General features: G+C 38.4%; 1 protein-coding gene across 4 annotated transcripts in view; it reads right to left on the bottom strand.

The window, feature by feature from the left end:
* Positions 1 to 1,713: 1,713 nt before the first annotated feature.
* Positions 1,714 to 16,465, bottom strand: part of Pot1 (protection of telomeres 1) — a 68,686-nt gene continuing 53,934 nt past the window's right edge. For 3 of the 4 annotated variants that reach the window (XM_052720771.1, XM_052720773.1, XM_052720774.1), the window contains 7 exons: positions 12,800 to 12,956; positions 10,588 to 10,793; positions 9,867 to 10,002; positions 7,843 to 7,931; positions 5,461 to 5,552; positions 3,729 to 3,834; positions 1,714 to 2,410 (listed from right to left, as the gene is read on the bottom strand). In XM_052720771.1, the coding sequence (XP_052576731.1) occupies positions 2,298 to 2,410; positions 3,729 to 3,834; positions 5,461 to 5,552; positions 7,843 to 7,931; positions 9,867 to 10,002; positions 10,588 to 10,793; positions 12,800 to 12,956 (899 nt within the window). In that variant the 3' untranslated portion in view covers positions 1,714 to 2,297. Of the gene's footprint in view, positions 2,411 to 3,728; positions 3,835 to 5,460; positions 5,553 to 7,842; positions 7,932 to 9,866; positions 10,003 to 10,587; positions 10,794 to 12,799; positions 12,957 to 16,465 lie in introns of those variants that run through there. The other variant, XM_052720775.1, reaches the window with a different exon arrangement.

Genomic DNA, 16,465 nt, shown 5'->3' on the forward strand with positions numbered 1-16,465 from the left:
AGATGTAGTCAGGTTGACAATCTAGAATACCATCACACCATATAGATCAGTGCCTCACTCAGTCATCATCAGAGAAGCTTCCTCTTGTAGTACAAAGGAACTAACACAGACCCACAACTGTACAGTATGCATACAGTGAGGTATTTTGGAACACTTAGTCCTAAACCAAATTTTTCTTTCTTGAAAATAGAATCTTCTCTCATACAATACATCCTGTTTTGCCTCCCTCCAATCCTCCCAGCTCATCCACCCCTCTGTACTTCTCCTCTCCCCCAGATCCACTTTCCTTCCATTTCCCTTCAGGAAAGAGCAGGCCTCTAAGAGACAGCAATCATAAAACAAGGCAAAAGCTCTCATACTGAGGATGGACAAGGCAATCCAGTATGAGGAAGAGTCCCAAGAGCAGGCAAAAGAGTCAAAAACAACACCCACTCCCACTGTTAGGAGTCTCACAAAACCACCAAGCTAACAGCCATATCATATACAAGGAGGATCTGGTGCAGACTCATTCAGGTCCCATGCTTGCTACTCCGGTCTCTGTGAGACCATGATCCCTGCTTAGCTGATTCAGTGGGCAATGTTCTGCTGGTGTCCTTCATCCCAACTCCTACAATCTTTCTACCACTTCTACAGGGTTCCTGGAGTGCCGAGGAGAGATCCGATGGAGACTCCAATTTAGACTCTCTCTGTGCATGTTTGGCTCTGGGTCTCTGCAACAGTTCCCATCATTGGAAACCTCTCTGATGATGACTGGACAAGGCACTGATCTATGAGTACAATAGACTATTGTTAGGAATCACTTTTTCCTTTTTGCCAGTCATATTTAGTTCTACCCTAGGTCTCTGAACTCTCCAATCTCTGGTTCCTGGCCTCCAGGCAGTGTCGGGCATGGGTTCCCTAAATGGGATATTTTTCATCAAACTTCTCCCCTCAAGGCTCAGGGAACTATGCAGAAGAGGAGGTAGAAAAAGGCGGGGGATGGAAGATACTAAGGAAACAAGATCTTGTAGACACTCAGGACTGACACACACATGAACTCAGAGACTGTGACAGCATATACAAGGCCTATATACATGCAAGTCAGAAAGAGGTCCCAGTGTTGGGGAGGAGCTGGACACAGGCCCCCATCAGTAACCCAAGAAGCGATCTTTAATTTGCCAAGGAAAAATTAGTTTTCACCAATACACTCATTAGGTATATTAACCACACTTAAGGACAGGCCCTATGCCCAGAAGTAAACGGGCAATATAAAACAAACTCAATGGTATTTTTATAGACTTTTTGTCTCATATTGTATTATTTGGAGCCCCCTCTTTTTGGTCATATTGGCCTTTTGATTATTTATTATGGTTTCTGATTTTGTATTTTAAGGATTTTTTTGTGTGTGTCTGTGGGGTGTGTGTATGTATATTTCTTGTGTTTTTCTTTTTTTTAAATTATGGCTTCTTTGTTTTGTTTATCTGTTTTCCAAAGAGAGAAAAAGAAAGTTCATAGACTTGGGTATGTGGGGAATATCAGAGAAAAGTTAAGAAGGGTAAAATGTAATCAGAATATATTATACAATTTTCTTTCCAGAAAAACATCCCATAAATTGACAAATACTGTTGAATAAAAAGACCATTTAATTGAGTTAAGAACTCAATATTTGCAATATAGAAATATTTTACACAAGACTACTGAAAAGATAAAATACATATGACCCACAAAAATTACAAATTTCAATAGTTTATTAGCTGGTATAGAATAGGATAAACTTCTAGTTTACAAAGAGAAGTGGGAAGTCAGATATACTATTTGTTTTTATAGAAACATTCATCCTATAAGCAACATCAGCAAAACAAAACAAAACAAAATTCTGCCATGTCTGCTTAAAGAAACACTCCTTTTAGCATAGTGAGACTCACTCAGATAAGCATTTGTTCAATTGGAACCCAGCTAACCATATACTCGTACATAGAAGCCCCAAACTTCTTTCAGCAGGGTGGGGTTGTTAAGGGGATTCTTCTGTAGACAAATGAAATGTAGCCACCAGTGTTTTATAAACAGGAGCCAAGAAAGCCTGGTTCTCCAGTGCTATAGCCTCATACTGTACTTGATCAACAAGGCATTTTTAACATGTTCACAAGAAGGCATAAATAACAATAAAATGTTTTTCTGTACAAAAGTACTAAGCTATAGTGAAAATGACACTAGTCGTTTAGTGAATTTGACAATAGTAAAGTGTCTTCTGATAATCTCAGAGTTGTAACTTTTTCTAAAATTATAAAATCCCAAACACACTGCACTGAATGGCAGCACTAGATGATGTCTTCTGCAACTGTGGTGTCAAAGATCTGGTAACAAATTCGTTGCTCTGTTCCGATGTTGACTCTGTAGGACTTGATGAGGCACTCCAGCCATGGGTATGTATCTACAGACCACAGGAAACATCATTTAACCATTCAAGTAAGCACATCACTGGTAATGCTGACCTATCTGCATTTTTTTCCCAACCACAGATGAAAGTGATTGGGTTTATAGAACACCTGACAGCAGAACTAGTCGATCACCTTGGCACATTTACCCCTCTTCCCGTGCTGACTGTTTATGGGCCTCCCTGGCTTTTGCTTAAATGAGTTGGAAAGAGATGGAACCTGAACTTGAGATCAGCCTAAGCTAAGCATCACATGGGACCTGCTCTGCAGGAAGCACCTACAGAACCCTGCCATACTGGCAGCACTGATGACATCTCCACACTTTGAGAGCAGGTCAGACCTATTTCTAACAGCAACAGAAGGCTCCGGATGGTTTGAATGGCATCTGGTACAGCCCTCAAGCCAGGCAACGTAAAGCAAGGCACTTCTGTGCGTTGCTGGTAGAACTGTACATTGTAAAGTATTTTAAAAAATAACTTGACTGTGTATATCAAAAGTCACCATGCCCAGAGACTTTTCATTTTGGAAATCTACTCATGGTCATTCCAATAGCCAACACAAATTAAAACTTAAAGCAAACGTATCCAAATTAAACTTTTCTCCAGATGAGCAAGCATTCCCATCTCTTGGGAACTGATGCTACAACACAGACTGACTGGCAGAACACACCCTCACCAGAAGCATCTCTAACAGTCAGGTCAGCAACAGATAAGCAACAAAGAGAAGGTTTGTCACTGAGAACAATTACTGGAAGAATAAGATTCTTAATCTGCAGGTTCCAAGAGAAAAAGAATCACTGGCCACCGAAGAACATGGTGCCAGCTATAACTGGTACAACTTCTTCTGGGCAGGGGCACGTTGACAAGCCAGTGTTGGTGCAGAAACAACCAGAGTTCATAAACTCTGAAAAGTAAAAACTGAAAATTCTGAAGTCCATTAACACTGAAAAGAAAACCCATCAATGAGTCCAACAAGACAAATGCAGTTTATTTTTAGGACATGTTTTTTATGGAAATTACATCTTTTTGGATTAATTACATACTTAATGTCTGTATGCTGTATGTGTAAACTCAGAGTCAAATGTGCTGTGACCAAAACTGCTATGCTTTAAGTGTACTTGTAAACATTTTAAAATTCCTTGACTTATATTTGTCTCAGCCACTACCTCATCAAAAGATGGGTATAGTTACCATTCACAACATAGTAATTTACATGGACTCATGGTTTGCTTACTTTTACAATCTACAGATTAGAAACACTCCAGGTGTTTTTCCCAAAGAAAGAAAAGAGAGGCATCTTTTGAATATTACTTACCAATTTTTATTCCTGGAGGACACATCACATTCATGATTGTTTCCAGACTTCTCTGAAGGTCATCATCAGTGAGGACTTCCGATGCTGGGATCTTGAAAAAGTTCTCCTAAAAATAAATAGAGGAAATATTTATCATTTGAAAAAGCTTCAACATGGGGCTGGAAAGATGGCTCAGGGATTAAAGACACTGGCTGCTCTTGCAGATGACCCAGGTCAGAGTCACAGCACACACAAAGTGATCACAGCAGCACTCCTATTCCAGGGGATCTGATGTCCTCTTCTGATTTCCATAGGGACCAGACACACACGGTGAATAGACATATATGTAGGCAAAACATCCATACAATAAAAAATAAAGGTACAAAATTTAAAAAAAATTAAAAAAAGACAAAGCTTCAAGCACACAATTTCAATATCTACTTTGACATATTATCTGACATATATCTAAAATGACATATTATATACATCGGTCTATTAAGGCTGTGGAATCCACAAACTGGAATACTGGTCTAAGCTAAAACCAGTTCACTGCTGGAACTGTAAAACAGCTTTGAGATGTACACACATACACAGTAAGATCAGGCAGCAAGGCTGATAATACTTTTGTACCCTGAAAAGTAAATCTACTAGGTATGAAAGGATGTAACATTAAGAAACCATTGGATTTCTTCCCGTTCTACTTTAAGTTCCAGCAGAGATTTTTCTGGCTTTGCTAGCTATTCTGTCTTCAACACACAAGGCACACAGCAGCTTCCCAGTAAATATTCATTTAGTAAGTGGTTGGGTGAACTGTGGAAACCAGAAGAAAAAAAAATCTCTTAACCTCAACTTGGATTGTCTTCCAATTTGTGTAAGTTAAAATAAAAACAACCCCCCCCCCCCAAAAAAAACAAACCTCTTACCCCAACAAATGGCTGGCCTTCCTCTTAGTTTTTACTATTTCATGTCTATGAGAGCCAGTGACTTGACTATGCCTACTGGAACTGTGGGTTATTCTGGAACATCTAACAAGGTCATCTGAGGTTGAAGAGTTTGGGACATGCAGCATTAGCCTGACTTCAGGAAGAGAGCCATCAGCCAAATGGGCAGTCAGTTATGAAAGACAACATATGTGAAGAAATCACATCAGGGCCTAGGGTGAGCTTCAAGACTCCATGCACTCTATAATGCACAGTGCAGGGAAAGTGACAGTCTCTGCTTATAGGGAGAGGAAGACTGCAAATGACCAAAGCTAAGGTGGCCCCAATGACTAGTCAATGGACACCTATGAATGTCAGAAATGACAGCATTCTTCTGGGCTTCTCTACAGCTTACACAACAATATTTGTTTATCAAGTAACTTCATTTCCTTTAAGATGAAAGCGTACAGCTTACTAAGTACAGGAAGACGGCAATAGTGTGGCTGAAAACCTGCTTCTTCATCCAGCTACGGGATCTCTGCATGACCGGGAGAATGACTCCTGACTTTGATTCCTCGACTTTACATTTTTAAAAATGATTTATAATAAAAAATCTAAAGACATATAATATTAGATTTATGTGGCTATATTCTTTTTATATACTTTAAGTTATTTTAAATCCTTTAAAGAGAAAAATACGGAGGAACTGAGTTTTAGGCTTCAAAACTTATTGAGAAATAAGTTACACTGAAGTAAAACTAGGAAGTATGACTATATTAAGAAATTTAAATATAAGTTTTTAATTAAATATCCCTACCAGTTCTGTTACTTACAGAATCCTTGAGGTAAGTGTCCAGTACTCCAGTTCCATCATCCAGAGTGAAAGTCATAACAAACACATACTGTAGAGGTACAATGCCCAGAACTAGTGAGGGAAAAGAGCACAGTATACGAGACAGATATTTTTATAAGGAAATGTTGAAAGTGTTTTATTCTAGCATGCAGCTGCAAATGACATTTACTAGGACTATTTACAGCAGAAAGAAAACGTGTACATAGGAACTTCCTTCTCCAGGATCAATTTATTAAAGTCATACAGCAGGTCACTGTATTTATACAGGGTTAGACTCATGACGTAAGTAACTTAATCCTAATACTTGATAGACAGTACAAAAAGTGATTAATAAAATGTTAACAAGTTACATGCTAATCATATGAAAAGTAAAACCAAAATTACAGAATATTCTAAAAAGCAAGATGCAGGTCAATATTTTTAAAAGTTTATTCCTCTTTGTATTATGAGTATGGAGTGTCCCTTATTTTTTTAAGAGATGTTATTTGGTTCAAAGAACAAAACTCAGATTCTATAATTGGCTAAGATGAAGAAGAATGAATAAATTGGATATATCAAATCACTGAGAATTCACCATTAAGGTGACCATCCTTTTCTCAGAAGTTGAAGACACTGCATAGATGTACAGAATGCTATATTACCTTCTATCCATGCAGTCATTATTCCAGTAGGAGAATTAATTAAGCAGGCAAAGTCAGAAGAACAAATTGGGCACAGACAAAATTTTAGTATTCAAGAGCAATAAGACAAGAACAGAAACTGGACAGTGGTGGCGCACGCCTTTAATCCCAGGACTTGGGAGACAGAGCCAGGTGGTTCTCTGTGAGTTCAAGGCCAGCCTGGTCTACAGAATGAGTTCCAGGACAGCCACAACTGTTACATAGAGAAACCCAGTGTCGACCACCTCCCCCCAAAATAAATAAATAAATAATGAAAGAAAGAGAGGGAGAGGGAGGAAGGGAGAGAGGGAGGGAGGGAGGGGGAGAGGGAGAGAGAGAGAGAGAGAGAGAGAGAGAGAGAGAGAGAGAGAGAGAGGGTGGGAGGGAGGGAGGGAGGGAGAAAGGAAGGAAGGAAGAAAGAAAGAAAGGAAGGAAGGAAGGAAGGAAGGAAGGAAGGAAGGAAGGAAGGAAGGAAGGAAGGAAGAAAGAAAGAAAGGCAGGAACCGAGTTTTGGGCTTCAAAAGATCTCAAGGGGTTACAAGAACTAAGACCAAGAAGGGTGAACTTAAAAACTATGCCATAGAACACAAAATGGCACTACTCAGCCCAAAGTAACACAGGATCTCACTGGACTTCAAGGTATTACATAGTCAAATCACAAAGCTAGATTTAGGAAGAAAAAAAGAAAAAGAGACACACACACACAGGTACATACACATGTGCACACATACACAAACATGTTTACATAACAAAATTTCCATCTAGTAGACAAAAGCTGGGTGATTAGTTTCATAAAAATAGTATTTTTTTACCCTATTCTGGTTGTCTGTGAAGGGTAAACTCTGAGAAAAGACTGGCAAAGTGGAATGTTTACTGAGAGAGACCAAGGAAGAAGAAGGGAGAGTGCCAGCTTGAAACTACAGTGCAGTGCAGGCACAGTAGACACTGTCCAACTACCAAGCTCCTTTTACAGAAGAAGAAATGGACATACACACTTAATAACTCCAGCAGACAGAATGTGGTCCATGAGAGTTGTACAGAGCAGACTTGGCTTCAATATTAAGAACTATCTAAAAATTAATGGAACAGTTTTAAGTGCATGCCTTACAATGCAAGCTGTGCCCTGCTCCTGGAAGCTGTAAACAAAGGCTAGGTGATAGTTATATGTGTAAAAGATAAAGACTCCTTTGTCCCAACTAAAGACCTGGGAGGAAAGTAAAAGGCATCTCAATACCTTTTCCAATGCTAAGGTAAGAGTTATGCCCCCCATAAAGGAACAGCACTATTAGGAGGTGTGGCTTTGTTGGAGGAAGTGTATCACTGTGGGGGTGGGCTTTAAGGTCTCTTATGCTCAAGCTACTCCCAGTGAGACAGTGCACTTCCTGTTGCCTTCTGATCAAGATGTAGTCAGCACCATGCTTGCCTCCTGCCATGCTCCCTGCCATGATGATAATGGACATAACCTCAACTGTAAGCCACCTCAACTGAAGGTTTTACTTTATAAGAGCTGCCATGGTCACGTTGTCTCTTCACAGCAATAGAAACCCTAACTAAGACACATTTTAAATATTTAGTCCTCATCTTTCAATATAATTATTGTAAACAGATTTCATTTAGGAAAGTTAGGCTAGTTCTGTCAAAATATCCATAAATATTAAAGAAGAAATTGGTGAAATGACAGAGACAACTGAAATTTAGCTAACCTTTTGCCACAGCAGAAGGAATCCATAGTCCTTCAGTAACAAGGGAATTTAGGTTTTGTATAGATTTCAATCTTGAACACTGTTTACATCTGAAATGAATAAGTGAAAAAACAGTAAATACTTAAATATAATCAAACCACTTAATTATTACATACTGTTCAAGTAGGGACAGTTTTTGAAAGTCAATTATTAAACAGAAGGGCATAACACTGCCTATACTATAATGTGCTTGTTTCAAGAGAATTATGATTAAGTTGCTACACAAAAGCAATAAAAGATATGATAGGTGTGGTGGCCTGAATGAGAAAGGCCCAATAGCCTTATATATATATATATACATATATATATATATATATATATATATATATATATATATATATATATATATATGAATGTTTGAATCCTAGTTGGTGGACTGTTTAGAAAGGATTAGGAGGTGTGGCCTTGTTGAAAGAGGTGTGTCACTGGGGGTGGGCTTTGAAATCTCATAAGTCCACAGCAGGTCCAATTTTGCTCTTTCTAACACCACCTTGCAGGTAAGATGTAAGGAAGCCCTCAGCTACTGCTTCAATGCCATGCCTGCTGCCATGCTGCCATGCTCCCATTGTGATGGTCATGGACTCACCCTGTAAACTATACACAAGCCCCAAACTCAATGCTTTCTTTTAAAGTTGCTTGATCATGGTGTCTCTTTACAGTAACAAAACAATAACTAAGACAATGGGCTTCAGAATAAGTTAAAAATCAGGAATTAGACTCTAGACAAAATTAATTTGGTTGTGAATTTTCTTGGCAAAATGAAAAGACACAGGAGAGAAGTTGCAGGAACTCTTTGAATTTAAGGCTCCATTAGCAATATCTGATGGCTACTTGTTGCTTTCCTGACTCAGACTGACAATGAACACTGTACTAGGAAGACAAGATGGAAAGCAGGAAGGAAAAAGAGCAAAGGATGATCATGTCAGAAATAAAGTCTGAACTATGGCTGGATTCACATGAGCACAGAATATGATGGGCTTGGATAGTTCAATTAAGTGGTATATAAATATTGCATAAGATTAAAAGATATGAAGACACTGGGGGCGTCAGAGCAAAAACAGCTACTAATTCATTTTACTTCATTGCTGAAGGTTTTCATCCATTGTGTCTTAAACAAAACCAAGGGCAAAGCCCTAGTCACTTTAAGGACCACAATCAGGTAGGTATGGTAATGCAGGAAGTAATTTTTTAATGAAAGTCAAAGTTTAGTTTCATTAGTAATTACAAGTAGCAAATGCTACACACTGGGAGAAGGACAGGGAAGATGAGACAAGATCTATCATGGCTGCAGAACAAGGCTTCTCAAGGTGGAGCATTTTCAGGGTGACTGTTTCTGCAGAAGTACAGGTGTTTACTTCATCTTCCTTTCAGGTCAGAATCTACAGACCCCCAACTCTCCGCCAGTTTTCAGTGGCAGCAACTCTACAAGGTAATGGCTCAGCAGTTGTGGAATTCACTGGATTTGCAACTCTAAACTGTCCCTTTAGCTAGCATCTAAATTCTGTGAAAGAAACAAGCTTAGCCTATGACCCAGGAAGAAAATATTAAAATTCTTACACCCACTGTGCATTACCATGCACACACACTGTGAATACCTGTGTATTCTAGAATAGAAATATACAAAAAAAATTTAGTATGGATACTCTTGAACCCACAATGGGGTTGCCTCAATTCAATCTAACCTACTGAATATAGTGCTCAGCACACTGTTGCTAACCCTAATGATCCTGCTGTGCACTGAAAGCTTGAATTTGCGATCTCTCCCTAGCACATGAGTATTGTACCACAACCCACTCTCAGGAAAGATCAAAACTCAAAATTCAAAGAACAGTTTATTGAACCTGTGCATCATCTGTACAATTCTAACACAATCGTAGCTCAGGAACTGTTCTAACTATATTAAGTACCTACTGAAAATACAGTAGCCCAGGGGATAACCAATAAAGACATAGTTGTAATACCCAGATCTTGAGCTGAACACATACCCATAGTGATACACTTTTCCTTGTATGAGGAATGGTGCTGAAAGGTCTAGCAGCTCCAGGTCCTCAGGGCCGGACCTCACAGGAATAACACTGTGAAACTTGCTTGATAGTTTAGAGACTTCACAGAGCCTTCCTCCTTTAAAAAAATAAATTCTTCAATAACACAAATATAATCAGAGAAAGGCATGGGATATACATAACACATGAGACATAGCAAATTCTACAAAGAATGACAAAGAAAAGGGAGTTATAAATTTAGAAGAAAAAAAAACTTGGCAGGATAAAAAAATTATTACATAAAAATGAGATAAAAAACAGGAAATAAAAATAGTACAGTTCCATTCTTTAAAGTTGTCATTATCAGGGCTCTTTTCATTGATTTAGGTATTAGCAGAGGACTTTCATCCCACTTTTATGAAACAACAGTGACATCCAGAGGCCAAGACTGTATCAGCTGCACATGAGCAATCTGCCTTTCTATTCTGCTCAGAGCCAACACGATTAGAGACAGGAATCCAACAAGGTAGATAAACACAAATGTTATTCAGCATCTGCAAATGCAATTCAGGTGAATGTGTTTGCTCATACATATTTGAATCTAGCTGATGTACTGGTTTGGGAAATTTAAATAAACAGTATTTCACTAGGTGCCCATAAGATACTGTCAACAGTGACTAATGTGCAAAACAACGGTCTAAAAACCTAACAACAAGTTTCTCACCTTCTACCAAAATTAGACATTCACTTGAAATAGGGAGAATGCCACCATTTTTCACAAAGTGAACAGCGACCTGCCGTCCTCCTTGGCCTTCAGTGGACCAGACTTCTGAGTCGTACAGTGCCGTATCTTGCAGCTTGCTATCTGGAGCTTTAGTTGTAGCGTCTTGCAAAATTTTATCCACGTTGTCCTCATACGGAACTTCTTGCCTAAGATCATTGGTAATGAAGTATCAGAAAATAATATATGGATATTCCTCAAAATTCCAAGTTAATAAATTTTTCCAAGTAAAAAAAATACTTTAGGGGCTGTTCAGTGGTTAAAAGCACTTGCTACTGTCACATATACCCAGGTTTATTTCCCAGCACCCACATGGAGTCGCACAACCACCCATAACTCCAGTCCTGAATTCTGTGGGCACCAGGCACACACATGGAGCACATACACACATGCAGGTACAACACTCCTACACATAAAATAAGAACAAATTTAAAAAACGATTTTATATGAAGATTAAATCAGCTAAGCTTTCTTAAATTCAGAAGACAGGTCACAGATTTAATGCATTTTATTCAATAGATATTTAACATTGTATGACTAGGTAAATCCTTATTTTAAATAGAGATGGACTGTACCTGTGTTGACAAACACATGCCATGTGTAGAAGTCAGAGGACAATTTCCCACCACATGGGCACTCAGATCATCAGGCTGGGTAGCAGGCATCTTTACCTACTGACCTATTTCCTTGGCCCATACTTGGTTTAGAGTCTGAGGTTACAGTTATTCCCAGTGCCAATCTGTTGTCCTCTACCATTAGCTCTATCTAATCCCACTGCCACAGGGTACCTCTTTAATAGTAAATCATACAAGTCACGTAAGTTCTCAGAGTAGACATGACATAGCTCAGAATCAAAAGGTCAAGTCCTTGTCCTGACTCTGTCCTCAGCTGAGTGTGAGGTCAGGCCATCTTGTGTTCTCTAAGAGGCTTTAGTTCAAGATTATGTAGGTAGAAAACAGACTCCTTGAGTTTTATGAAATAAGATTAAAGGATCAAATTTCTTCACAAACACTATAGTAATCTCAGCTTTTGTAAGGAAAAACATGCATATATTGTTCTACAGAGATATTAGCAAACAATATGCAAACACAAATTATGTGGACATGTACATGTGTTTTATACATGACAGTGTACTAGAGTTTCAGGCTCATGAATGCTATCCCAATGTACATGTTCATGCACTCCCTATACTTTCCAAAGTATCGTTTTCTCTATTTTGAGGGAAGATGGTACATTATATTGAAAAGGCTAATAGGAGATAAAACTCATTATCTATATATGTTTCTAACCTGGGACAAATGGCTGAGGCGTCCATTTAATATCAAGGCTAGACCCGTCCATTTAATATCAAGGCTAGACCTGGCAGCCAGGTTCTCCTAGCATCCCTCAGTGCCTCCCTGCCACAGGGTGTGACTCACATACCCTACCTTCTAGCCCTCTAAGCTGAATTCTCCAGCCCAGGGCTGCCCTCCCCTGAGTGGTTCTTCCCTATTTAATTCGGATGTTTGGGTCACTTGCCCTTTGTGGACCTTCGGCCTACTGGCTGCTGCACCGGTTCCCTTCTCCCTTTTCCTCTCTCTCTCCCATGGCCCAGCTCAATGTGGTCATGCCCACTCTGGACTCTCCCAGATGTCCCTGCCTCTGGCTATGCTCTCCCACATACCTATAATAAACTTTCTCCTCCACCATACCTAGGAGCAGTCATGTCCTTTCTTTTCCCTTTTCTTTCTTTTTTTTATTCAAATACATATTAATAAGATTACAAAAAGTCCTATGTATTTATATAGTCACATAACAACTGGTGTTTGCAATGAAGACACGGCACTTACTACATTACCATTATTAAGCATGACAGAAAATTTTCAGTTGTGTGCATCACACCTACTAAAAGCTGAATTTCAAGTCTGAAAATAGCATCTATTTTTAGTTATTATTACTAAGAATGACTCAAAAGGATTTTCTTTGTAGGAATTCAGTACTTTCCCTTTAAGTCATCAGCATTCTTTAAAACACTACCAATTAAATCATAATTAACTCGTTTTACACACACACACACACACACACACACACACACACACACACAGAGGCATACATATATATGAACCATAAACAATATGGCATGATAACTTATTTTTTAATCTTGGGAAATACTTACAACGAGTGACATTGAGGACAAAGAAGTTTAACAGCCTGGAAAAGTCTTTTGGGCATGTACGATCTTAGTTTTGCACGGATTCGATACTGTTGAGGAGCCTTTTGCTTCAAAATGGCACACACTGGTGTTTTCTTTAAATATTGGTGATCTGTAAGTACTGTAAACAATTTTTACATTAAATCAGAGTAAATAATGTATGGGTGTCTTAGCTGTGTTTGGTATGAGTCTCCCTGAAGCAAAGATATACTATAAAATCATTCTCAGCTACAGTTAGTATTTCTAGGTATGCACCTAAGGTCCATGGACTCTGTGCTAGGTACAGAGCAGGTACCCAACAAACTTACAAAACAAATGCTGAGTAACTGGGGCAAGATGTGACTTAACTATATACTATGTGATTACACACCTTTATACCGTTAAACACTGTACCTTATGCATTTTTATATGGAACTAATAGACATTTCCAGGAAACTTCTAATTCATGGAAAACGGGAAGGTTTATTTCAACAAGAAAACAAATGTTACCTGTATAAAATGTGAAACAGTTCACTGCCAACCTTGGAGACAACTCACTAGGCAACAGCTTACATTCCAACTAGATTTCACCAAACAGATATTAACAAAACATATTTGCTAAAAATGATCTGCCACCTAGGCTCTTACCCTGGGTATCTCAAATTCAAGACTTTATTGAACTCTCCTTCATTTAAGAGCCAGAATGTGAGAATGGAAATGGTTATTAGGGGAACCCAATTATCACAGTCATGCACAGTGTGTGAAAGAAAAGGAATTCATTTTCTAAGTAGAAAAGGGAAATGAGAGAGAAGGAAGAGGAGGGGGTAGAAGAAAGGAAGCAATTAGAGTTACAAAAGAAGAAAAGAACAGTAGGAGGAAATGCCTGGGAAACAAAAAAAAAATGGAAGGTTTGGGATAGCTGGAATGAGTTCACATTAAACAGCCCTTCCTCGGCTCCTTAGATATTCTATGATATATTTAGAAAACAGAACTGAGGCACAAGCCCTTCAAACCCCAAACCATCAGGAGAATTACTTTTGTACTTAGATTTAATGCAACCAGACTCTCAAGGAATACATTTTCCTTCATGTGGTAAGTGGCTAAGCTTTGTAATGAAACACGTGTGCTGTGTGTAGACCTGATCACTTTAAAGGAAAACACTTGCCTCACTTCACACTGTGAGGGAATGTTTGAAAATATTTCAACTTTGTGTTACTTCCAAACCTAAAGAAAAATTGTGAGAACAACATAAAGACATCCTAGATATGCTTTAAAAAGATGTATCAATTGTAAAATACTGTTTTTCTGATCTACCATTATCTCTCTCTCCTTTTAAGTTTTTAATGAATTACTGGCAACAGCTTCCAGACATTATGTCCTGTTTTCTCCTAACAATTATTTCATGAAAACAGTTTGTCTCACTGACATAGCTAATGTCTGTTTCAAAGACAATTGACATGGTTTTAACACTATTAAAGGATTATCAGATACTCAAATCTCTTTAACTGTCTTTACCTTTTTGCTCAAACCCTAACAATGCAGAAAATTTGTCTTTCAAGCATTCACATTCCAAATGCAAATGATCCCCAGCCTATCTGTGTTTGCTTCATGACACTGACTTGAGAAGGAAAAACTCTGCTGAGCAAGCATCATTTTAGGTATGGGTGGTATTTCCTCACATTCAGGTTCAGAGCGTGCACTTCTGCCACAGAGACTGCACATGTGACATTGGTTCTCAATGCATCCTATGAAGTGGTCTGAGAGAGGACCTGGCCCTCCAGAGGAGGGAAATTGTGCAGCTGGGTAAAGAATGTTCAGCATCTCTCTACTCTGAACCAATTTCCCACTATTGTAATTATAAGGGGGTAACATAGAATCCAATAGTTTAAAACAGACTGATTCACAATTAAACCAATAATTAGCATCATGTTTGCAAAATGGTAATTTTTAAAAACATCATTTCTTTTCATTTATTAGGTGTCATTCTAGCTTTTAAGAGTTTTCTATCACTTTTATTAGCAACCCAAGTTCATACATTCCAGTTTTACTCAATGAATTCTAACCCATCATTAACCTTTATTTTGATGATCACATTGTCCCAGATTTGATATTTTTTATTCGCTGAGAATTTCTTTATTTTTTAGCAATTCAAGATGTTCTTGATTTATCCCTCATTTCCTCATCTTAATTTTCAAATGTGCCTTTTCTCCAAAGATACTAGGAATTTTTTTATAGGTCAACATCTGTCTGTGCATTACATATGCTTATTGCTTCCAGAGGTCATTGCCTCTGCATGGCAATACCTGTAATGGTATCCATACAGGCATCTAAAGTCTGAGTACAGGGCATCTTCAGTTCTACTAAAACATGTCTTTAGTCTCCCATCCCATACTTATAGTCCTTCCAAGAAGAGAAACTCCTATTTTACAGCACTATACATTTAATGAACTACTTAATGAATTATTTAATGTACTTCTGTAGTAGAATATTATTTTACGGTGTGTTACTTTTGTTTATGTTGCATTTTTTTAACTCTGTGAAGCTGTGATACTGTGCCTGTCTAAAACACCTGATGGTCTAATGAAGAACTGAATGACCAATAGCAAGGCAGGAGAGAGAAATAGGCAGGGCTGGCAGGCAGAGAAGATATATAGAAGGAGAAATCCGGGAGGAGGAAGAAGAAAAGCGAAGGAGTGAAGGAAGAAGTAGCCAGAGAAGGAGGAAGACTCCAGGGGCCAGCCACCCAGCTACACAGCACACCATGGAGTAAAAGTAAGATTTACAGAAGTAAGAGAAGGGGAAAAGCCCTGAGGCAAAAAGTAGATGGGATAATTTAAGTTAAGAAAAGCTGGCAAGAAACAAGTAAGCTAAGGCCACAGGCATTTATCATTAAGACCAAACCTCTGTGTGTGATTTATTTGTGAACTGGGTGGTGGGCCCCCCAAAGAGAAATGACCAAACCCCCCCCCAAAAAAAAACAACTTACTTCTGCTTACAGATTTCTTTTTCTGAATTAAAGTTTTTTTTTCCAGTTAGTTAAAATAACAGGAGTGTATGTGGTAGATGTACACTATCACTGTTGATATTAAAATTTGGGAGCATAGTATAGAGTTTCTTAAGTGTGTAGAGTTAAATACATCGTACAATTTTATTGAATTAATGTCAGAGTATAATTTATATCATTAAACTAAACACAATGTAATAAAATTTATAAATTGTATTGATACATAACTTAAAATGCATATTCCACATAGGGCTATTGCATGGGTCTATTTTATAGCACTGTAGGATGAAGCTGGGGAATCAATGTTAAACACAAATACTGACTGCCCCATGAAGTATGTGCTGAAATGTGACTTTATTTGTATGTTAATAAATAAAGTTGCCTGGTGATCAGAGCTAAAAGCAAGCCATTTAGCAGAAGTTCAACATTGGTGGCACACGCCCTTAATCCCAATCACATGGCAGGCAGAGTCTCTGCACAGACAAACACAGCCAAGCAGTAACCCTAATTTTTAATCCCAGTATGAACCATAGAGACCTGGAGGTCTGAACAGACAGGCAGTGACGAGGAAATCACTTTTAACTCTGTATTTGGCTTTGTGTTTCTTTTTTAATAAGACCGTTTAGAATTTCATCTACAATGAAGAT

This window comes from Peromyscus californicus, unplaced genomic scaffold (genome assembly GCF_007827085.1).
Source record: "Peromyscus californicus insignis strain IS unplaced genomic scaffold, ASM782708v3 Scaffold_6__1_contigs__length_162567912, whole genome shotgun sequence".
NCBI lineage: Eukaryota > Metazoa > Chordata > Mammalia > Rodentia > Cricetidae > Peromyscus > Peromyscus californicus.